This window comes from Neoarius graeffei, chromosome 12, assembly GCF_027579695.1.
Source record: "Neoarius graeffei isolate fNeoGra1 chromosome 12, fNeoGra1.pri, whole genome shotgun sequence".
Taxonomy (NCBI): Eukaryota; Metazoa; Chordata; class Actinopteri; order Siluriformes; family Ariidae; genus Neoarius; species Neoarius graeffei.
The window spans coordinates 3,672,814-3,697,064 of record NC_083580.1 but is presented as its reverse complement, the minus strand read 5'-3'; the positions used below and the strand labels follow the sequence as shown (position 1 = coordinate 3,697,064).

Below are 24,251 nucleotides of genomic sequence, written 5' to 3'. Positions count from 1 at the left end.
ATGTACTGCAATGCCACAATGATCTGATTAATCAAACTCTCCATTTATTTACTTCCTGTATTCAATCAGTGCTTAGTCAGCTATTTGTATTATTTAATTCTACACATAATTCTGCATCTATAATCTAAATCATGTTGTTCTAGTGTGACCTACATGCTCTAGATGAGTAAAAATGATAAGCTACATGCTGGACATTGGGTAAAAATCATACAGCATGGCATTCCAGCTGCATATATATTACACACGTGTACACACACACACAAAGATTTTCAAATTTTTTTTTTAACTCATTCAGTTATATACCAGACACCAGAGATTATGCACACGCAAAGATGAAACACCTGAGAAATCTGAAATTGTGGTGCAAAAGTCTTCACAACCTCTATTTAAAATAAATTTCTAGATCCTCTAGAATCTAGAGGATTATATCTAGAGTCTAGATAGAGATAGAGAGGCTGCATGTGAGCTGGAAAGAACCGCGGTGCTCAAAGAAAAAACACTAGCAGTAGCAGTAGTAAATCTTGCTTTACGAGTGTGGTCGGATCTCTGAGAAGGTCACACCAAGCGCACTTAAAAGTTCTGAAAATTTCTAGAGAGTCATCTCTAGCCGCTTTATCCTGTTCTACAGGGTCGCAGGCAAGCTGGAGCCTATCCCAGCTGACTACGGGCGAAAGGCGGGGTACACCCTGGACAAGTCGCCAGGTCATCACAGGGCTGACACATAGACACAGACAACCATTCACACTCACATTCACACCTATGCTCAATTTAGAGTCACCAGTTAACCTAACCTGCATGTCTTTGGACTGTGGGGGAAACCGGAGCACCCGGAGGAAACCCACGCGGACACGGGGAGAACATGCAAACTCCGCACAGAAAGGCCCTCGCCGGCCACGGGGCTCAAACCCGGACCTTCTTGCTGTGAGGCGACAGCGCTAACCACTACACCACCATGCCGCCCCTTTTCTAGAGAGTAAAAAAAAAAAGGAAACCAATCACAGACGAGGACAGTGTTTCAAGTGACCTGAACCTGCTGCTCATACATCCTCATGATATGATTAGAGAGAGAGAGTGAGAGATAAAAGGTGAGCAAAGTGAATAAGTGATATATTTTTCAACACGAAAAGATAAACTTCATATCTTCAAGCCAACATGTGATTTTCTTTTTATTATATCGACACATTCACAAACAAAAAGTCCCCAAATTTATCAAAACAACTCACTCATCGATTTCCTCACGTGTGACAGCTCGAGATTTATGTCCCGGTTTTGGTTCTCCATGTCCCAGATGGAGCTCGGATGAAAAACACGAGTTGTGTATTTCCCACTAAAACACTCGTGTCCGTCTAATGATGAAATATGAACTCTTCAGTATGAAGATTTTTTAAAATAAAATCCTTCTCGTCTGCTTCTGAAGGAATTTTGTTTAATTCTCACACTCTTAGTTATATCTGTTTCGACCCGGCTGTGATATTCTGACGAATTTAGTTGGTTGTATTTCTTAAAAAAAATATATAGATATTAATAAATCAGACTTTTAAAACCAGTGAGAGTCTGAAAATTCAATTAATTATTTCTTGTAATTGTAAACATCCTTACTGACTTGCAAGAACTATGATTATACAACTATTGGTGTAATAGACCCCTTCGCAGTAAACGTCATTCATACGAAAGCGGAAATTGCGCGCGCAGCCTGGACCCAAAAAAGACTCAGAAATGCCTAGTTGTTGTGTTGTCGGGTGTCAGAATCGTAGCAGTGATGGGGTTAAAATGTTCAGAATTCCAGCAGGATCTCATCCATTCCAAAACAATCGCCGACGTCTATGACTACAAGCCATCAAACGTGTAGACTGGGATGAAAGCACCATCAAAAATGCGCGGGTTTGCAGCGCCCACTTCATCACAGGTAAGATCAGGCTATTTATTAAATCTCTCTTTTTTATTCTTTCTAGTCTTCGTTTATTGATGTAGCAAAATACTTTGGTAGCGTTTGTCTGATTAGCTGGGTCATAGCTACACAATGTAATGAATATTGTTAGCATGTTAACTTAGCTTTGCATGCAATTTTGTTTGTAGGAGAGGTCTCGCTTGACTCAAGCAGTCCAGATTTTGTGCCGTCATTATTTGTGTCTGCCGAAAATCACAATTTTAAAGCAAGGATGGAAAGGTACAATTGTGTGCCCTCACTCTAAATGCCAACTTACGTTGACCGCTCTAACCTAGCTCCCGCCCCGTTCAGTTTCATTTCTGCTCTCTGCCTCTCGCTTTTTACGCAGCTCTGATTTCTCTTAGCTGCACTCTTTACACCATCATTCCTTTCATGCCATCACCTCCTGCAAATTGCTGTTTAGTGTTGGTATTTGCTGTTGTAGCTAAAGCCACATTGCCATCACATCACTGGCATAATTCGATTAAAACAAAATGAATATGAATGTCCCATTGTTAATCAAGTTGTACATGCCCGCACATAACATAATCATATGCGTCTAAAGACTTGTAGGCACGAAGTTTTTCGTGGGTGTACACTGAAGTCTTGTCAATAAGGTGCGAGTATATATCTGGCCATTGTATACCAGGGAACTTACTAACATCGTCCGTCCACTCTTTAATTAAATGCGGATCCGGTAGGCGATGTCCACTTGTTAGAGTTAACTTATTTATGTAGCATTCTCGAGCTTGTAACGACAATTGTTTTGCATAATCTGACAGCTCATAATGCCGGTCTATGGGCAGTGCCATTGTTTCTGGGTCCAGGCTGCGCGCGCATCCTGGCAACGGTCGGTTTGTTTACAAACATGCGAAGGGGTCTATAAGGGTAATCATTTGAGGTTATATTATATTTGAAAGAAGAAAAGAAGAAACCCAATGTGAGAACTGTTTAAAAATGGATTCAAATGGATTTATTACAAGTCAAATATGACGATGATCTGTAGAGAGATTCTGATCCCGAGATGCTACTTGTGTTTCTTCTTCTTCAAAAGTGCATCTCTGAGAGCAATCTGGGGAAAATAAACACACAAAAGTGACTCAGACTAAATCTATACGGATCCACAGTAAAAACCGCTTCCTGTTCAATCTGCACTTAACACTCGTACCTGTTTCTCTCTGAAGGAGCGTTTGCTTTTGGTCCGGATATTCTGGCTCTGCTTCATCATCATGAAGTTCTTCTTCTTCCTCTTCTCCCTGTTGCTGGTGCTAGCGTACGGGTTCAGCTTGTTCCTCTTCCTCACAAACTCCTTCCTGTCTGTCCGGCCGGCCTGACACGGAGTGAAAAATGAAGAACGGAGTGTGACGTACATTCCAGAGACGATCGAATATGATCAACTTGTGCTTGTGTGAATGTTAGAGGAGATGTTAAGTGACGTTCTAAACATTTTTGGAACATTGATATGGAGTGAGTGACCAAGTGAGTGACTGACTGAATAACTGACTGACTGAACGACAGCCTGATTGAATGCTTAAACGACTGAGCAATAAGGGACAGCAACTGACTAAGTGAATAAAATTGAATAAATAAATGATTGACTGACTCAGTGACTACATACCTGACCAGATGACTGACTGACTGAGCGATTAACTGACTCATTGACTGAGTAACTGACTGGGTGAATAAATGACTGACTAAATGAACGACTGACTTAGCGATGGACTGACTGAGCGCCTGAATCACTGAACAAGTGACTGACTGTGATTAAGGTGACTGCAACTACTGGACGAAATGACCGACTACATGACTAAGTACCTCACTGACCTTGTCTGAGTGACTGACGGAGTGTGTGTGTGTGTGTGTGTGTGTGTGTGTGATTATTCCTCACCATCGCTGTGGCCAGTCTGGTCTCTTTGTCAGATTTGGGTTTCTTGTGTAAACGCTCGATGTCTCTTAGTGTCAGCAGTTCACCTCTGAAACAAATTTAAAAAGAAAAAACAAAAACACCACACTGCATTTCATTTCGCAGCCATAACAATAACAAACGTGTTCTACAGATGCACAGTATCGTACCTCTCCGCGTCCTCGTCTCCATCTGCGCTCTTTCTCTTCTGTCCTTTCCCGGGTGCTGCGTTCATGTCTTTGGCCATCTGAGCGAGGCGGATCTTTTTGAAGTCGCCCTGTGTGAGGAGGCGGCTGGTGCTCACCGCTGCTGCTTTAGCCTTCCTCTCTTCTACAGGGATACTCTGGAGTTTCTCCGCCTGACACACACACAAAAAAAAACCTTGAAAAACTAGCACAAGAGCATTATACAGTGGGGCAAAAAAGTATTTAGTCAGCCACCAATTGTGCAAGTTCTCCCACTTAAAAAGATGAGAGAGGCCTGTAATTTTCATCACAGGTACACTTCAACTATGAGAGACAGAATGGGGGGAAAGAATCCAGGAAATCACATTGTAGGATTTTTAATGAATTAATTGGTAAATTCCTCAGTAAAATAAGTATTTGGTCACCTACAAACAAGCAAGATTTCTGGCTCTCACAGACCTGTAACTTCTTCTTTAAGAGGCTCCTCTGTCCTCCACTCGTTACCTGTATTAATGGCACCTGTTTGAACTCGTTATCAGTATAAAAGACACCTGTCCACAACCTCAAACAGTCACACTCCAAACTCCACTATGGCCAAGACCAAAGAGCTGTCAAAGCACACCAGAAACAAAATTGTAGACCTGCACCAGGCTGGGAAGACTGAATCTGCAATAGGTAAGCAGCTTGGTGTGAAGAAATCAACTGTGGGAGCAATTATTAGAAAATGGAAGACATACAAGACCACTGATAATCTCCCTCGATCTGGGGCTCCACGCAAGATCTCACCCCGTGGGGTCAAAATGATCACAAGAACGGTGAGCAAAAATCCCAGAACCACACGGTGGGACCTAGTGAATGACCTGCAGAGAGCTGGGACCAAAGTAACAAAGGCTACCATCAGTAACACACTACGCCGCCAGGGACTCAAATCCTGCAGTGCCAGACGTGTCCCCCTGCTTAAGCCAGTACATGTCCAGGCCCGTCTGAAGTTTGCTAGAGAGCATTTGGATGATCCAGAAGAGGATTGGGAGAATGTCATATAGTCAGATGAAACCAAAATAGAACTTTTTGGTAAAAACTCAACTTGTCGTGTTTGGAGGAGAAAGAATGCTGAGTTGCATCCAAAGAACACCATACCGACTGTGAAGCATGGGGGTGGAAACATCATGCTTTGGGGCTGTTTTTCTGCAAAGGGACCAGGACGACTGATCCGTGTAAAGGAAAGAATGAATGGGGCCATGTATCGTGAGATTTTGAGTGAAAACCTCCTTCCATCAGCAAGGGCATTGAAGATGAAACGTGGCTGGGTCTTTCAGCATGACAATGATCCCAAACACACCGCCCGGGCAATGAAGGAGTGGCTTTGTAAGAAGCATTTCAAGGTCCTGGAGTGGCCTAGCCAGTCTCCAGATCTCAACCCCATAGAAAATCTTTGGAGGGAGTTGAAAGTCCGTGTTGCCCAGCGACAGCCCCAAAACATCACTGCTCTAGAGGAGATCTGCATGGAGGAACGGGCCAAAATACCAGCAACAGTGTGTGAAAACCTTGTGAAGACTTACAGAAAACGTTTGACCTCTGTCATTGCCAACAAAGGGTATATAACAAAGTATTGAGATGAACTTTTGTTATTGACCAAATACTTATTTTCCACCATAATTTGCAAATAAATTCTTTAAAAATCAGACAATGTGATTTTCTGGATTTTTTTTCTCATTCTGTCTCTCATAGTTGAAGTGTACCTATGATGAAAATTACAGGCCTCTCATCTTTTTAAGTGGGAAAACTTGCACAATTGGTGACTGACTAAATACTTTTTTGCCCCACTGTACCTCTCTGCTACTACAATTCACATAAACAGCAGAGATGAGGCACCAAACATTATAAAATACTCAAAAAAACCCCCCAAAAAACAAACAAACAAACAAAAAAACCCCAACAACCCCGAGAGCCTTACTACTTCTTCCTGATCTTCATCAGAAGAGTGATGCACATTCACCCATTCACCATCCTCCTCCTCTTCCTCACTCACGCTTGCACTCTCCCAGCCTTCTAGAAAGAAATACAGAAGAAAATGTAAAGTACAGTGACCATATTAAAGCAGTAAGAAGTGTTTCTTTCCAAGAGATACAGGATCGGTCACCTTCATCTCCTTCTCCTCCTCCTTCGGGCTCTTCCGTCTCCACGTCCAGAACTTCAGCTCCAGGTATGTAGTCTTTAGCCTCCAGCTCACCGTAATCATGGATCCGGGCTTCTGCCGAGGACTCGGTGGGTTTGCCCTGGAAAAATAATCACAATCAGCACTGCAACATGACAAGTCAGTCAGTAATTAAGTAATTAATTAATTAGCATGTTAATATTAAAAGTAATTAAGTCAGTTAGTATGTCAGTAAATAATTCAGCAAGTAAGTTAAAAAAAGAAAATGTAAACTTAAGCAGAACAATAGTATGCTTGCAAGCACACTAAAAAAAATCCCCAGGCGCCACTGTTCTCTCTCTCTCTCTCTCTCTCTCTGTTTGTTCACTGCTTCAGCAGGGTTAAATACAGAGAAGTAACTTCACTGTGCTGTAATGAATATGCGACATTCTCTAATTCTAAAAAAAAAAAAATTCTAAATCAGACATTTTCTGTAACCATGTGATTTTTCTGCCAATCAAAAGACTTCACTTTTACAAAGTTTAAATCTCGCTTGGCTAGAGAACACATGCGCAGCACTGACACAGATACTCGTAAACAATCCCGTTGCCATAGCAATACGATTCTTGCAGTCTAAAAAGATCATTTTTCTCAGTGAATAAAAACAAACAAAAGCACGTCACATAAAATGACCAGCGATCGGCTTATTTTACACCCAAACGCTTGATGCTCAGCATCTTTAGGGTCATTTACAACAATGTAGAAGCGATATGCCCACGAGATCCAATCGCCTCGGTGAGTCATGTGGTGAGTCAGTGATGTCATGATTTGTACTCAGAGTGCGATATTTGAACCTCGGAGTGAGTGAGACGTCAACGTACACGGACAAGGTTTGTTTTTCCTTTTAAAATACAATCTGTACACAATGTACAGGTACAAATACGAAACACTCAAACGTGTTTTGTATGGATACTATCTGTCGGTATAAAGAATTTATTTTTGGGTTGTGTTTGGCTTTAAGTCAAAACATAAACAACATGTCGATCACTGAGTCAGTCAGTAAAATCAGTCTTAGAGTAACGTAATCATGCTCTAGTTTTCTCTGATCATTTTATCTTGTAATCTTGCATCACTGATGAGCCTGAACTTTAACTATCTGATGAGGTTTTAATTTGTGATCTCGGTCTCCGACGTACTCTGCATACCACCGAACCGGCGTGTACCGACCCGACCTCCTGTTCTGATACACAGCACCGTACAAAAGTCTTTGGCACAGGTAACGAACCGTGTAGAGCAAAAACGGCTTCAAAAACAATGAGTTTCAAGATTCAAAAAATTACTATAAACAGTCATCAGTAAGCCATAGTAAATGAAACAAAGTCAGTATTTGGTGTGAGACGACTCTTTACTTTTATTTAAAAAAAAAAAAAAAAGTAGTCGGAGGTCCAGTGAGCGCAGTTTTATGCGGAAATGATCTGTAGGTTTTCCTGAGCATCTTCCAGAACCAGCCACGGTTCTTCTGGACACTTTGACTGTCACACTCACTTCTTCATTTTACACCAAAGCCCAGCAGCCTTCATTATGTTTTCTTTTTTAATCTGAAAAGTGCTCTCTTTAACAGTTATTACACAAAACCGAGTCGTACATGAGCTGATAGCCGACGAGGCGCGTAGCACCGAGTTATCTATAAGCCGTGTACGAGATTGAGTGGAACAACTTTTATTCTCTACACATTCACTGGATTTTGAGAAACGGAGCATTTTTATTTTCTGCAAATTCGATAAATAAACACTTTCATACAAAACGTCTGACAAAATCATTTCTGTTTAGAATGTAAAAAAACCCCAAAATGACGGGAACAATTTGTGAAAAAATGTGGTGATAATAATAATAATAATAATTCTTGGCAATTACCATCAAATACTTTCATTCCATATTTTGTTGCTTTTTTAAAGGGGTACCAAATATAATATATACAGTTGCTGATGTGACAAAGTAACGTATTCTTAAGTATTCTATCAAATTTATATACTAGGAAACAACGAAATATCTTGGTAATTGTAAATATAATACTTTATACGCTAAAACGCACAAGAGTCGCCATTTTTAAAAGACCGTGACGTCAGCGCTACCCACTGCACTAGCAGAACTCTCCGAAATAGAGGAGATAAGCGTGTAATCATGGCGTCGGGCGCATCAAGTGAAAGCGACAGCTCTGTCGAATCATACGAAGAGATCCCGCAAGACACACTGCAAGCAGGCCATGGCTTAGAAGGGTACCAGTTTGAACCTAGGAGAGGTACTCTCGACTCCGGTGATGAAATAAGAGAAGAAAGCTCGGATGACGGCGAGGATGAGACTGATGCTGACCATGGGCGTGGCGAGCGTGGGGCAGAGTGTCTGCGTGCAGGTGACACGGCGTAGTGCTCGTGCGGAAAATGTAACGTGGAGTTGCTCACGAGTCCAGCAGAATTTATTTGCTGCAATGAGATAGGCGCCACCCGTGGACTTGCGAAATCGTCGCAAGAGGCAGAAACAGGTATTTCACACGTGCTATTCCCAACCTCAATGAGCCAACACAACTGGGCACATACATACGTCATGAGTGTTACGCAGAGAAAATGAACGTGCATTCTGATTGGATAAAATTAATATCATGGCGGGCTGTTCAAACTGCGGAAATAGTTTGCTCGAGCTACTTTCAAAACACTATAACTTTCCAACCTTAGAACAAAAAACTTTTGTAAGTCTTGAATAAGGTTCGTTAATGTGTGTTTTATTGTTATATTTACTCTATATATTGCCCTCTGTTCCCCTTTAAAATATTTTTTGGGGTTTTGTTTTCGAGTAGTTTTTATTTCATCCTCGGCTGGTTCAGCAACACGCACCGCCATTTTGTTTTTCTCTACTCATGGTATACGAGCTGATATCCTAGTAGTAGAGTAGCCAATCAGAGCGCACGATTGCTCATATCCTGTGAATGTGGATGGAATAATATGTAATATGCTGCTCAGATAGAAACAAACGTTTGGAACTCTAAAATGTTTTTGTACCGATTCGATAATGTAGAAGTCAAATAGAAAAATAGAAATCCATAACAAAGTGTCGATGAAAAAAACAGGGTGCCTAAGAGTTTTACACAGTACTGTATATCTGTAAACAGTTTTATAAATATTCACGCTTTATCAGTAAACTTCAGATTGAGCAAAACCTGATGACTGTGTGTCATTTCTCTCTTTCTCCGGGCTCGTGAGTAAGTCAGGAAGAAAGCAAGGAATTCAGTAATTTAATTATAAAATTACTACTGAAGCATTTTTAACATTTCATTCCGCATTAACTTCTTAACAGTCGCCAAAATCCTTTCTGGAATCTCCTACAGCGCTTTAAAACCTCTGACTGAACATGACTTCCTGTCCTCACCCGGTCTTTCCTGTGCAGCATCTGAGGCTTGAGATCTCTGAAGAGCTGAATCAGTCCTCTGGCAGACATCCCCACGTCTACAAATCACACAGGAAACACAAATCTATACAACGCAACATCGCTGGACATCATTCAAGTCATTATTACAGAAAGGAGTTTGTTAACGGATACAGGTATACAGGACTGACGAGCCACGACGTACTCTTATCTTTGTGAGTTTTGTACTGGGCCAGATCTTGGAGCAGGTCTTCAGACATGGCGAGCGGACAGCGAGCTACGACTTCCTTGATCGCGTTAATGCTGATAGAAGGAGGAGGGAGAAAAGATATCATCGTGAATATACATGATTCAAAATATTGCTCGGAAAAAGGAAATAACGCCATTTTAAATGGTTTAATATGTAACAAATAATAATATTCTATATCTTAAGTAGTTAATACAGAATCTACAACAAAATGCAAAGGAAGATTAAAAAATTAGACCTTTTAGGAGGAGGAGAAGGAGGAGGAGGAGGAGGAGTTGGAGGAGAAGGAGAAGAAGGACGAGGTGGAGGAGAAGGAGGAGGAAAGGAAGAAGGTGGAGGAGGAGGTGGTGATGGAGGAGAAGAAGAAGGATGAGGTGGAGGAGAAGGAGGAGGAGGAGAAGGAGGAGGTGATGGAGGAGAAGAAGAAGAAGGAGGTGGAGGAGTAGAAGAAGAAGGAGGTGGAGGAGTAGGAGAAGAAGGAGATTGCTTATCATAATACTGAACCTAGCTGACAATTTTAACGAAGAAGTTCTGATTAATTTGAGGAAATAATTAAAGTAAGGAAATAAAAATAAAGGCGGAGTCACTTACCCGACCGTCATCACCTCCCCCGAATTCCTGTCTGTGACAAAGTTGTTGGCGATGGTCATGATCACCGGCTCGATGATCTTCATCAGGGACGAGAACAAAAACGAGGTTTAACGACACATCACAGCACTGTTGAATTCTGGATGCTGATTGGTCAGAAAGTTCACATGTCTATAACATGCTTGTTCTAATACGTTATCGTTTCTATAGTAACAAGTAACCTGGGGAATCGTATGGACGATATGCCACAGGAACAGATTTAAAATACTGAGATGTTTGCCTTACATTTTAAGGAAGGAGGCTGCTTATTGATGAGATAAAATGTAATGACAAACGACTAAAAAGCGTGACGTGTCATTCTTTAACAAACAACATGCAAATCTGTGTGGGGTTCGAGAAATTAAACATTTTGAAATCGCTTCGGAAAACAATCAACTTCATAACAGGTGGTGAGAGTAACTCCGCTTCCCTTCAAGAACCTCATGGTTATATGATATAAAACTCGTCATGCAATACCTCGGGAGGGACGAGCTGGTGGGACGCCTGGGCGGCACATAGAAGGATCTTCGTCACTTCTAAACACCGAGGATACGAGAAACAAAAGAAGAAAACACTGAATGAACCGGATAATGAAGTGAGAGACGTGAGAGGAAAGAAAGAAGTCGAGATCCAGAAAGGGTTTTAAAAGAGAAGTAAAGATGTTAAGTGATGTGAGTGGTTATTAATTAATTTATTAATATTTACTTACCTCTCTGATGAGGCTGCAGGAATCGCTGGACAAACGGATAAAAGTTGAAGAGGAAAAGCTGCACAGAAACAAGATAAAACGACTTACTATTTATATTCTGAACAGAGAACATACAAACAGCGCTGAAATGTACAGGACGGGAAAATCCTTCTGGATTTCTCCGACTCACTGTTTCTCTCTGTTCGAGCACAATGACGAGTATCGCATCGTATCAGGTGGAAGCTTTCGCCTTTTACAAATCCATCACTCAGATTAAAGAAATAATGCATCCTACATGAACATGAACACAGACCCGAACAGTAGATGGAAGGAGGAGGAGAAGAAAAAGGAGGAGAAAGAGAAGAAGGAAGAGAAGAAGAAAAAGGAGGAGGTCAAGAAGGATAAGAAGAAAGAGGAGGTGGAGAAGGAGAAGAAAAAGATGGAGGAGGAGAAGAAGAAGAAGGAGGAGGTGGAGAAGGAGAAGAAAAAGATGGAGAAGGAGGAGGACAAGGAGAAGAAGAAAAGGGTAGAGAAGGAGGAAGAGAAGAAGAAAGAGGAGTAGGTGTAGGAGAAGAAAGAGGACATGGAGATGGGGAAGAAGGAGGTGAAGGAGAAGAAGAAAGAGGAGGAGGAGAAGGTGGAGGAGAATATTGGTGGCAATATTTTTATTCTGAAATATAGTTCTCGTGTTTAATTACTCAGTTATATTAGACAGAAAGATATACAGGACATCATTTCCAGGAATTGAATAAGGTTATATAAACAAACAAACAAACAAACAAACAAATAATTTTGTTATAAATCGAGAATGAAAATTACTTCTTTTTTTTTACTTCTTTTCCAGGACACCATGATAAAGTTAGCATTAGATGTACTGCACACTTAAATGTGGTTTTTCTGAGCTGTAAACTAAATGATACGGCTGTACTGCGATAAAGCATCAATGCTGGAGTTCATACTGACAAAATTATAAAGCATTTTTATTTTTAAAAAATAATCAACATTTTATGAGATGAAAGCAGCTTGAAACGCCACCTATTGGTTAAAATCAACCTGAACTTTTCCAGACCAGTGCTGACGCAGAGTCGAACGTTTGGGAGTTATTTCTGTCTTGTAGAGGGAAGAAAGGGGAGAGGAAAAAAAGAATGTTAACGCCCTCTAATCAGAGGTGGGCGGGTCACCACCCCCAGCCCCCGCCTTTGAGCCTTGGAGTCTGTGAAATGACGCTCATTTTCAAATATGCGCTAATCGAGACTCATCACTCACAGGAGTTTACACTATTTCCTCACCCCACCCCACTCCTCAGCTCCTCCCACTTTATTTTTTTTTAAAAACATTTTTCAAAATTATGCAGGGGTGGAGTTACACTTTAAGGAAAAAAATGTAAATTTAGGTATAGACCACGGACACTTTATGCTGGTTTAACTCCGAAATATCAAACACACACACACACACACAGAGTACTCTTAAATCGTGCCATGAGTATAATGGCTCCTCATCAGCGGTCTTCTCTCATCGAACCATCGTGTGTGAATTATGAATAATAAATAAATATTCCAGCTCGTTTTCTAACGCTCTTCCTGAGTCTCGCTTGTTCTGTACCTCATGAATTCCCACCAGTCTGGAGATGAGCTCCATCAGCATGATCTTCACCTCGAAACGCTCTTTTGAACTCTCCAGCTGCTTCAGGAGCTTCTCAGAAAAATCTGCAACAATATCGCAGACGTCATTATTTGAAAGAAAAAGGAGACGTGGTCAGGGTGAGGACGGATGGAACACAGCTGGCTACCTTGTGGGTCGTGGATGAGGTGGATGGCTGAGAAATTAAACACCTCGGCCTTTTTCTTCTTGTTGTGTTTCTGTGAAAACGTGAATAGAAACGTGAGGGTTACAGCAGGTGCCACGTGCACCATACGACGTCGTCTCCGGGACGAACCGGATCGTCAGCGTTCTGATAGCTGATCAAATCGAAAAGGTTCGATGCCCAATTTCATCAAACAAAGTTAAATACACATCGCTCTACAGCTTTTACAGGCAAATAAATAATATAGATGAATGAATGAATGAATGAATAATGTTTAAATAAATATAAAATAGATAAATAGATAGGTAAATAAATAGCTAGATAAATATAAAATGTTTAAATATAAAATAAATAAATAGATAAATCGAGAGATAGGTAAATAACTAAATAAATATAGCATTTTTAAATAAATATAAAATAAATTAATATAAAAGGCATAAATATAAAAATTGATAAATGAACAAATAAATATAAAACGTTTAAATAAATAATGTTTAAATAAATAAATATAAAATTTTAAAAATAAAATAAGATAAATGAATAAATTGATAAATCAATAAAAATGCATAAATGAATATAAAACATTTAAATATATATAAAATAAACAGTTAAATAAAAAGTAAATTGATAAATATAAATAAATAAATAAAATAGATAAATATCAAATATGCTTAAATAAATATAAAATAGATAAATATAAACAAACAAACATTCTGGAATGTTCTGATGTGTCAAAAAATATTAAAATGACCAAAATACCTTCAGGACTTTCATCGCCTTTTCCAGCTTCTTCTTGTTTTTGGACGTTTTCTTTCCGGTTGAATAGCGCACCATCAAATCTCTGGCTGTAGTTCCTTCGTCCTGGAGGTGAGAGATTACATTCATCTAAAAACAGTACGAGTTTTTTTTTTCTCAAGATTTAGAGCACATTATGAAAGTGAAAATTTATTTTTTTCTTTTCTGCACCTCCAAGAAAACCTTAACTAGGACGTTAAATTCGTGAATTTTTGTTGTGGTTCACCTCCGATTCGGAATCGCTGTCCTTTTTCTCCTCGTCGTCTTTCCCCAGGAAGAATGTCAACGCTCCGACCAGGATCTGATCAAAACACAAGACAGTTCAGATCACACCTTTTTTATTTTTAAAAAATGTATTACCTTCACCATCAATAAAATAAAAGGGGAAAAGAAAAAAAGAAAGATATGGCAGGGCAGGGCAACCACAACAGCATTAGCCAATTACTGTGGGCTCAACGTCATTAAAACAAACAAAAAAACAAACAAACAAACAAACAAACAAAATATTATCAACAACAAAGTAGTCCACAGGTAATAAGACAGGACGTGCAAGACTACGGACTGAATTACATTTCAGACATATAGATTTAAAAGAGCACCTTGGAGATGTTTGGCATTGAGGTAAATCAGAAAAAAAAAATTCTTGGATAAATGAAAAAAAAATTTTTTTAAGTGTAAAAAGTCCGCTCCACCTTTGTGACTTTGGAGAAACAGGCTGTGGTGATGACGTTCACTGTTTTTGCGTCGTTCCTGAAATAAAATCAGACGTTAAACAGTAAACTGGGCCGAGTTTCATGGATATAAACGACAGTGTTGTGTAAATAATCAGTAAACTACACTCACTCAGGTCTCATCATCATGTTTTATTACTAAGATGAGGAACGGTTTGTGTTTCATTTTATTTCTATCCAAAGTGTAAACATATAAAAACTCAAAACATCATGTTAAAGCTTTAAATATCCTTTAAACAGGAGCCGTCCTGGGGAGGATCGTTTACAGCGCCACTCGCTCGCTCGCTCTCTCACCAGATATTTCTTTTGTACAGCTCCACCATCACGTCTAAAGAAATCTTGGCAGCGATGGGGTTCGAGTCCCTCAGCATGGTGTACATGAAGTTCTGCAACGTCTACAGCAAGATTAAAACATTAAAATCACCCAGGTACGACGAGTCACACGGTGCAGAAATAAATCTGCATTATTTCACACACACACATATGGTTTCAGTTCACTGTTTATGCCGTCGCTGTCTACGCTAATTAATTCTGTATGAATTAATAATCATCACCATCTAGTAATTAAGAATTTAAACTGCATTAAAAGTTCATTATAAAAGTAAACCTTGTTTTTATTCAGAAACAGTAACGATGAGGAGGAGTTTTCTGTTCAGGCCCGTATTGAGAATAAAACTCAGTGTGAGACACAAATAAACGCAGCACTCACTGTGTTCAGCTTGTTGTTTTTGTGCTTCGAGTTAATATTCTTGATATCGGTCACGATGTGTATGTACAGAGTCTGGAGAGAGAGAGAGAGAGAGAGAGAGAGAGAGAGAGACAGAGAGAGAGAGACAGAGAGAGAGTGGGGGGAAGGGGAGAGAATGTGTGTGTGAGAAAGAGGTGAGAGAGGGAAGGGGAGAGAGAACGCGTGCGTGTGTGTGTGTGTGTGAGAGAGAGAGAGAGAGAGAGAGAGAGAGGGGGAATGAGAGAGAGAGGAGGAGAGAGAGAGAGAGAGAGTGAGAGAGAGACACAGTTACAGACTGATTGTATTAAATGTTTGTTTTCCATCATATACAGAACTGATTGTGATTCTTCACTAAATCTCCTGACAGTAATTGTGACACACTGAGAAACGTGTGTGTGTGTGTGTGTGTGTTTTCTGACCTTTCGCAGAAGTTTGTCATGACAGCGAAGAAGCTCGAAGAACAGCTCGAGGAGACTCGTAGGATCGATCAGGTCTTTGTTCCGTAAAAGAATCAAGGCTTTGCAAAATGTCTAAAATGGAACAGAGGACAGGATGAGCTGTCTGTCAGTCTCTCTCTCTCTCTCTCTCTCTCTCTCACACACACAATACGACAGCGTGTTCTGGGGTTAAACCCCCGAGAGAAGCAGACAGCACTCTGACCATGCGCAGGTTCGGCTCCAGCACCGTGTGGTGATTTAACAGCAGCTCGGTCAGTTCTCTCGGGAAATCCGACAGCTCCGTCAGATAGCAGTGTCCCACCTGGAGAACAACACGCCTGCAGATCAGTTCTCAGTAGGTCGGTAACCTGATCAACACTGTGCTGTAAAGGGTTCTCACCTGAGCCAAAAACATCACCAACTCGGCCAAATCTTTGTTGGATTTGTCTGGCTGGTGTTTGAAGACCTGAAGCATGGACTGGTAGTGACGAAGCTGCTGAAGGAACTGCACCAGGAGGAGGAGGAAAGGAGGGAGAGAGAGTGTGTGAGAGTGTGTAGAGCAGTGCAGCATCAACATCATGCATCATTAATGAGCTGGAATAAGGTGGAATGGCTCAGTCTCTCAAGAAGAGAAGAGGAGAGGAGAGGAGGGGGCTAATTTCTTTCCAGCCTAGACTATTGAGGTATTTCACCTGACGTCACAGGGTCACATGACGCCCCGGTGTCCGCCATTTTGAACGTCAAGCTACATACTAACGCTGCAGACAGAGAGGGAGAACCGGCTTGAAAAAAAAAACGTGTTACAGACACCTAGAATAGATTAATTTGTCAGTAAGCACTCTATAAATAACCATGGTGTTTGCTTGTTGTGCTGTGGGCTGCCACAACAGACAGGGACAGCGTGCAGGACGCTCCTTTTACCCGTTTCTAGTGATGGGAATTTCGGCTCTTTTGGCTCTTCTTACTATAAGGAGCCGGCTCTTTCGGCTCCCAAACGGCTCCTGAGATTTTATTTTTGATTTAATTGCTGCAATTAACTAGTTAATTAATTACATTATTATTTATATTTTATCAATAGGATGTTTTCCATTTTATTTTTTAGTTTTTGTAGCCATTGTAAAGCTTTGTAAAGTACAGCAGTGTAACAATGTTCTAGCTATAGAAATAAAACTTAACTTACCAATTAATAAATTATTTTCTCACAAACATAATGCAAAACTGTGTTATATTACCAATATAAAATACACAGCTGATTTTCCCCTCCTCAGGTGCCTCACAGACTCCTCTCCCCTGCGCTCCACAGCTTTAAGCATTACACCAATTTTCGTATTTTCGCAGCTGTGAATGACATCAACCCCCCCAACCAAAAAAAGTAGGCGTACACCATGCTACTTTTTTTCCTTTGAATGGTAATAGACAACACAAAGACGCAATCGGACAGCAACTTTTTTTTGTGAAAGTCTCTCTCTCTGAGGCACCTAAGGACAAAAAACTAATTCGGCTCCCCAACTCGGCTCCCACCGAAGAGCCGGCTCCCGTCGTTCACTTCAAAGAGCCGGCTCTTTGAACCGGATCGTTCGCGACCGACACATCACTACCGGTTTCCTACTGACCCAGACAAGAGGGCCAAATGGATTGTAGCTGTGAAGAGACAGGATTGGGAGCCAACAGAGTACTCCAGACTTTGCAGTGATCATTTCATTTCAGGTTAGTTTATCAGTTAACGCAATTTTGATAAAATATATAGCAAACAGTAAATGGGTCAGTGTTTGTTAACCCATCTGAGCAGTGAAACAAGCCAGTGTTAATTTGTCTAGGGTTGCATGTAGCAGACATCAGACATAAAACGCAATAACAGAGGCTAGAAAGAAACGGGACACAGAAATAAATAAACAGGGCTCCATACCAAGGCTGGGTACAGTGTTTGTGATAAAAGACAGATCCAATTTAACACGAATCACAGCTTACTTTCTTGTTAAAATGTGCAAAGGTCTCCACCATCTCATACCGCCTTGCACTGAAGGACTTAAGCGTGCCGTCCAAAATGGCTGCGTCACGTGACTTGGTCACGTGGGTGAAATACCTCAATAGATTCATGAACTCTACCAGTGACATTTACATCAGTGAAACGTCTGTATGGCAAATTTTCTTCTGACACCACGTTCTTAAAGCATCACCAGCAGTGAATGACAAAGGTGTTGATTAAAATCCAAACCTCGTGAAGGTTCTAACTGCTACAGAGCATCAACATGAAAATCTCACTGGATTTGCAAACTTTGAGAGATCATATACAGCGATAATCCAGGTTTATGACATTCACATGTAGTAAATATTTACTAAACCAGTACAAGACGCCTTCCAGACTTTTCCCGTCACCATCACAACCATATAATAAACTAGAGAGATGACTGGCAGGAAGCAGGAAGCCTTGACGTGGACCAGCAGAGAAGATTCTGCACTAAAACAGGCATGAACATATGATATATTAGGGCTGTCGAAGTTAACGAGATAATAATGTTGTTCACGCAAATTCCTTTTAACGCCACTAATTTTTTTAAGGCATGCACGCTCTGTGCCCTCTTTTACTTTTACGTTAAAAAGTGTTTATAAATGCAGTTTTTTCTCATGAATGTACTCTACCAGTGAGTTATTGCATTTTACTGGAAAACATCTTTATGAACTGTGCCTGAACAAATGGATTCATTTGGGTTTTGTATTTTTATTTTCTTTATGGGGCGGCATGGTGGTGTAGTGGTTAGCGCTGTCGCCTCACAGCAAGAAGGTCCGGGTTCGAGCCCCGTGGCCGGCGAGGGCCTTTCTGTGTGGAGTTTGCATGTTCTCCCCGTGTCCGCGTGGGTTTCCTCCAGGTGCTCCGGTTTCCCCCACAGTCCAAAGACATGCAGGTTAGGTTAACTGGTGACTCTAATGCCACTTTTCCACTACCAACGCGGCTGAGTTGGGCTGAGCCGTGCCAGGCTGAGTCGAGCTGAGTGGGGCTGTTGGAGTTGCATTTCGACTACAACCGCGCTGAACCATGCTGGCTGGGAGTGGGTGGACACATTGGGTGGAGTTAGCGAAAGTGGGTGGACGTCAGGTGATGTCATTAGGCGGCGCAAACAGTGACATCAGTGAGCTTTTAAGCGGTAGTCTCACGACCTGGAGAGTAAACAATAAGCATGGAGGACATGGAGTCGTTAGTGTTGCTGGTCTTGGTGCTGTGGCTTGTTGTCACCGACAACGCCAACAGATACTGGCAAGAGCGTATAGATGAGGCGAGGCGCATAAGGCTTCATAATTCTCGTAATTCTCCTTCTTCCGGGTTTACGGTGTTTACAGATCCCAGCGTGCTCGCGGGGCGTGTGTGGGCATGTGAGGACACTCCTCCTCACCAATCAGTGCACAGGGGAGTGTCTGCTCACGCCCCTAGCCTCACTCAGCTCGGTTTGGCTCGCTTCAGCCCCACTCCAAAACCGTGCGAGTTTTGGGGGCTGAACAGGGCTGAAGCGAGCTGAGTCGTGCTGTTCTTAGATAGTCGAAACGCGAGCCGTGTCGGGCTGAAGTGAGCTGAAAAAGGGTAGTGGAAAAGGGCCATAAATTGAGCGTAGGTGTGAATGTGAGTGTGAATGGTTGTCTGTGTCTATGTGTCAGCCCTGTGATGACCTGGCGACTTGTCCAGGGTGTACCCCGCCTTTCGCCCGTAGTCAGCTGGGATAGGCTCCAGCTCGCCTGCGACCCTGTAGAACAGGATAAAGCGGCTACAGATAATGAGATGAGATTTTCTTTATTTAAAGATCACCACTCCTATCATCCAGAGTCCACATCACCGAGTCTGTTTTAGTTTAGCAGAGTCTGAGGCTGGAAACTACTGTATTGTTTTGTTCACAATGAATTGTGCAAAACCCTCAAATTATAAAAAGATGCTTTTATTTTTTTAAACGCAGTGAGGGAATAAAATACCCACAAAAATCATTTTTGCTGTGTCCAGTCTTATCCTTCCTGACCTGGTCACATACATTTGCAAGAAGCGAGCAGATTTGTCCACTCCCTCTCCACAAAAACAGGAAAAGTATCCCTTTAAGGTACATTTAGAACAAATAAAAAAAATGTGTGATTAATCGTGAGTTAACTACAGACTGTAATTTGATTAATCATGATTAAATATTTATCAATTGACAGCCTGAATGATACGAAATGTTTGACTAAATTGACAAATCCATGTATTTTCTTGCGCTTATCTACAGAACGCAGGGTTCAGTGGTCTCGTGTGAATCAAATCGAAGTTGGCAGGATGAGATGAGAACTTTGTACTACATCTCCTGATTCTGAGACGCTGCAGTGCGACGCACAATCCCAGTCCTCTCAGTGATGCATAAACAGACAGATAAACGTGTAAATACCTGTGCAGTATAGTGTGAAGAGCGCACGTGCGGTCATAGTTGATATTTAACAACGTGTAATGATTTTTAAAATCAATGAGTCTTTCAACAGGGAACCTACTCATCACTGTGTGGCTTGTGCACATACAGTGGTGCTTGAAAGTTTGTGAACCCTTTAGAATTTTCTATATTTCTACATAAATATGACCTAAAACATCATCAGATCAAAAATATTATACTTGGTCATTTATTTATTGAGGAAAATGATCCAATATTACATATCTGTGAGGGGCAAAAGTATGTGAGCCTTTGCTTTCAGTATCTGGTGTGACCCCCTTGTGCAGCAATAACTGCAGCTAAATGTTTGCGGTAACTGTTGATCAGTCCTGCACACCGGCTTGGAGGAATTTTAGCCCGTTCCTCCGTACAGAACAGCTTCAACTCTGGGATGTTGGTGGGTTTCCTCACATGAACTGCTCGCTTCAGGTCCTTCCACAACATTTCCATTGGATTAAGGTCAGGACTTTGACTTGGCCATTCCAAAACATTAACTTTATTCTTCTTTAACCATTCTTTGGTAGAATGACTTGTGTGCTTAGGGTCGTTGTCTTGCTGCATGACCCACCTTCTCTTGAGATTCAGTTCATGGACAGATGTCCTGACATTTTCCTTTAGAATTTGCTGGTATAATTCAGAATTCATTGTTCCATCAATGATGGCAAGCCGTCCTGGCTAAGATGCAGCAAAACAGGCCCAAACCATGATACTACCACCACCATGTTTCACAGATGGGATAAGGTTCTTATGCTGGAATGCAGTGTTTTCCTTTCTCCAAACATAACGCTTCTCATTTAAACCAAAAAGTCCTATTTTGGTCTCATTCGTCCACAAAACATTTTTTTTCAATAGTCTTCTGGCTTGTCCACATGATCTTTAGCAAACTGCAGACGAGCAGCAATGTTCTTTTGGGAGAGCAGTGGCTTTCTCCTTGCAACCCTGCCATGCACACTATTGTTGTTCAGTGTTCTCCTGATGGTGGACTCATGAACATTAACATTAGCCAATGCGAGAGAGGCCTTCAGTTGCTTAGAAGTTACCCTGGGGTCCTTTGTGACCTCAATGACTATTACACGCCTTGCTCTTGGAGTGATCTTTGTTGGTCGACCACTCCTGGGGAGGGTAACAATGGTCTTGAATTTCCTCCATTTGTACACAATCTGTCTGACTGTGGATTGGTGGAGTCCAAACTCTTTCCAGATGGTTTTGTAACCTTTTCCAGCCTGATGAGCATTAACAATGCTTTTTCTGAGGTCCTCAGAAATCTCCTTTGTTCGTGCCATGATACACTTCCACAAACACGTGTTGTGAAGCTCAGACTTTGATAGATCCCTGTTCTTTAAATAAAACAGGGCGCCCACTCACACCTGATTGTCATCCCATTGATTGAAAACACCTGACTCTAATTTCACCTTCAAATTAACTGCTCATCCTAGAGATTCACATACTTTTGCCACTCACAGATATGTAATATTGGATCATTTTCCTCAATAAATAAATGACCAAGTATAATATTTTTGTCTCATTTGTTTAACTGGGTTCTCTTTATCTACTTTTAGGACTTGTGTGGAAATCTGATGATGTTTTAGGTCATATTTATGCAGAAATATAGAAGAAAATTCTAAAGGGTTCACAAACTTTCAAGCACCACTGTAGTTACAGCAACAACAAAAAAAATAACACGAACAAGAACAAATAAAAGGAGTCACTGATCAAAATGGTTGTGATGAACAGTTAAATCGTTAACTCTCAGGCACCTTATATTTTTTCCCAGTACAAAAACTTTGTTATGGGTTGTTTTACAATCAGGGTACAAAGTTTGTGTCACAGGGGTCCAAAATTCAAATTGATTCAAACTGGTTCTTGTACCAGTTTTTAAGTGAAGGACAAGTTAAAGAACAGATAGGCATGTGTAATAGTTTGTGTTATAACAAGATTAAGTGTAGCTTTAAGCAGGGCTGGGAGAAACAAATTAAGTGATTCTCGGATACCCCTTTTCCACCAAATCAGTTCCAGGGCTGGTTCGGGGCCGGTGCTGGTTCACAACTCGTTCAACTTGCGAGCCAGCTGAGAACCAGTTTGCTTTTCCATAGCTCACGGTGCTAAGGGAAGCCACGTCATTACGTCACTGTATACGTCGCTGTAGATGTCAGTTACATTGCTACGTTTGCATAAACCTTGGCACGAATATCGAAGCAAAAACAACACGGAAGAAGCAGCAGCAGCAGCAACAACAACAATAATAATAATGGATGACTTCGCGTTTGTACAGCTGCTGCTTCTCGTCACTTAAAAATGGCGATCTTTCGCGGTCTTGTTATTGTTGGTCTTAACAACTCCGCCCCCCCGCTGACGTAAGCGGTTCTTTCCTCTGGCCCAGCAGAGAGTTGGTGCTAGCCTGGAACCGGTTTTTCTGGCCCCAGAGCCAGTTCTTTTGCCGCTTTTCCACTACCAACGCGGCTGAGTTGGGCTGAGCCGTGCGGTGCCGAGTTGGGCTGAGTCGAGCTGAGTGGGGCTGTTGGAGTTGCATTTCGACTACAACCGCGCTGAACCGTGCTGGCTGGAAGTGGGTGGACACATTGGGTGGAGTTAGCGAAAGTGGGTGGACGTCACGTGATGTCGTTAGGCGGCGCAAACAGTGACATCAGTGATCTTTTAAGCGGTAGTCTCACGACCCGGATAGTAAACAATAAACATGGAGGACATGGAGTCGTTAGTGTTGCTGGTCTTGGTGCTGTGGCTTGTTGTCACCGACAACGCCAACAGATACTGGCAAGAGCGTATAGATGAGGCGAGGCGCATAAGGCTTCAGAAATTCTTGTAATTCGTAATTATTCTTCTTCCGGGTTTACGGTGTTTACAGATCCCAGCGTGCTCGCGGGGCGTGTGTGGGCATGTGAGGACACTCCTCCTCACCAATCAGTGCACAGGGGAGTGTCTCCTCACGCCCCTAGCCCCACTCGGCTCGGTTTGGCTCGCTTCAGCCCCACTCCAAAACCGTGCGAGTTCTGGGTGCTGAGTAAGGCTGAAGCGAGCTGAGTCGTGCTGCTCTGAGGTAGTCGAAACGCGAGCCGTGTCGGGCTGAAGTGAGCTGAAAAAGGGTAGTGGAAAAGGGCCATATGTCAGTGGAAACAGAAAACCCGGTTCCAAACTAAGCACTGGCCCCGAACCAGCCCTGGAACTGCTTTGGTGGAAAAGGGGCAGGAGAGGACATTTTTTTTTGACAATTCAGAATCCACGACTTCCACAGTGCTTTTAAATATAAGGCTGGAAGCTTTGTGTTAGTTGTCTCTAATATTTATGTCCCAATATCTTGACCACATTTTAGGATGAAAATAATCATTTTAGATGTTATTTTATATTGAAAAATTAGCTGTCTCGGAGAGGACATTTTTTTTGACACAATTCCATACTAATTTGATCAAAATAGTCTGAAAACTTACCGGCATTCAACATTAAAACTTAACTATGTTTCCAATGATATGGAACTAAATATGTGTTTTATGGTATAAAGAATGATGTAAGTGCATCCCTTTTGGAGCTACCTGTGGTCGAAAAAGCACTTTTTCTAAATGACACGAGTAATTTTGCTAAATATGACATATATTGCCATACATTCACCAAAAATAACCTCATCACCAATGATTTTTTGCATGGCAAATAGAGCTATCACAGGGCTACAATAAACAACCAAGTTTATTTAGTCAAGCCTTCTGATATTGAAGATAATAAGTGTTAAATGTGATTTTTAGCTTGCCTACCCTGATTGTAAAACAACCCTTATAGATTATTCTTATTTTTTTATGACTTCCGGATTCCAGAAAATTTAGTTTTCCAGGAAATTTTTTTCCTGATCAAGAAGCCCATTATGAGTCACGATCACAGCTGGAAACATCTGACTTAAAGTGTCACATCTGTTCCATGTCCTTTATTTAAGGAGCAGTTCAGGCTGTTGTTTTGCTCCTGAACTCACCTCCTCTGTGTAAGACCTGGAGTCCCGCTTGATCAGGTTCTGTAACTGCGGTAAATTTGTCGGCAGTTTGTTGTTGTGTCGCACCGACATGATTATATATTACAGTCTAAACCTCGTCACTGCTCGGAATTGTCACTTATTTTCTTCTTTTAATGTCAAATTAACTTGTATTAGCGAAAGCAAGCGTGGCTCACACGGGTACCGCCATGTTGTTGATGACGTA

The 24,251-nt window shown here is 41.5% G+C and overlaps 1 protein-coding gene across 2 annotated transcripts; it reads right to left on the bottom strand.

Annotated features, from left to right (window-relative positions):
- Positions 1–2,877: 2,877 nt before the first annotated feature.
- sdad1 (SDA1 domain containing 1) lies at positions 2,878–24,251 on the bottom strand. 2 transcript variants are annotated; one of them, XM_060935364.1, is made up of 22 exons: positions 24,029–24,251; positions 16,023–16,127; positions 15,846–15,944; positions 15,605–15,715; positions 15,168–15,239; positions 14,753–14,853; positions 14,420–14,477; positions 13,954–14,028; positions 13,692–13,793; positions 12,918–12,987; positions 12,731–12,834; positions 11,150–11,207; positions 10,918–10,976; positions 10,405–10,481; positions 9,772–9,869; positions 9,570–9,646; positions 6,156–6,291; positions 5,970–6,064; positions 4,001–4,188; positions 3,816–3,900; positions 3,096–3,257; positions 2,878–2,999 (listed from the first exon to the last, which is right to left on the bottom strand). In XM_060935364.1, the coding sequence occupies exons 1-22, from the start codon at positions 24,116–24,118 to the stop codon at positions 2,955–2,957; spliced, it is 2,067 nt and encodes a 688-aa protein (XP_060791347.1). In that variant the 5' UTR covers positions 24,119–24,251; the 3' UTR covers positions 2,878–2,954. The 2 variants fall into 2 exon arrangements, with proteins under 2 accessions (XP_060791347.1, XP_060791348.1); XM_060935365.1 differs by having other exon boundaries at positions 5,970–6,061.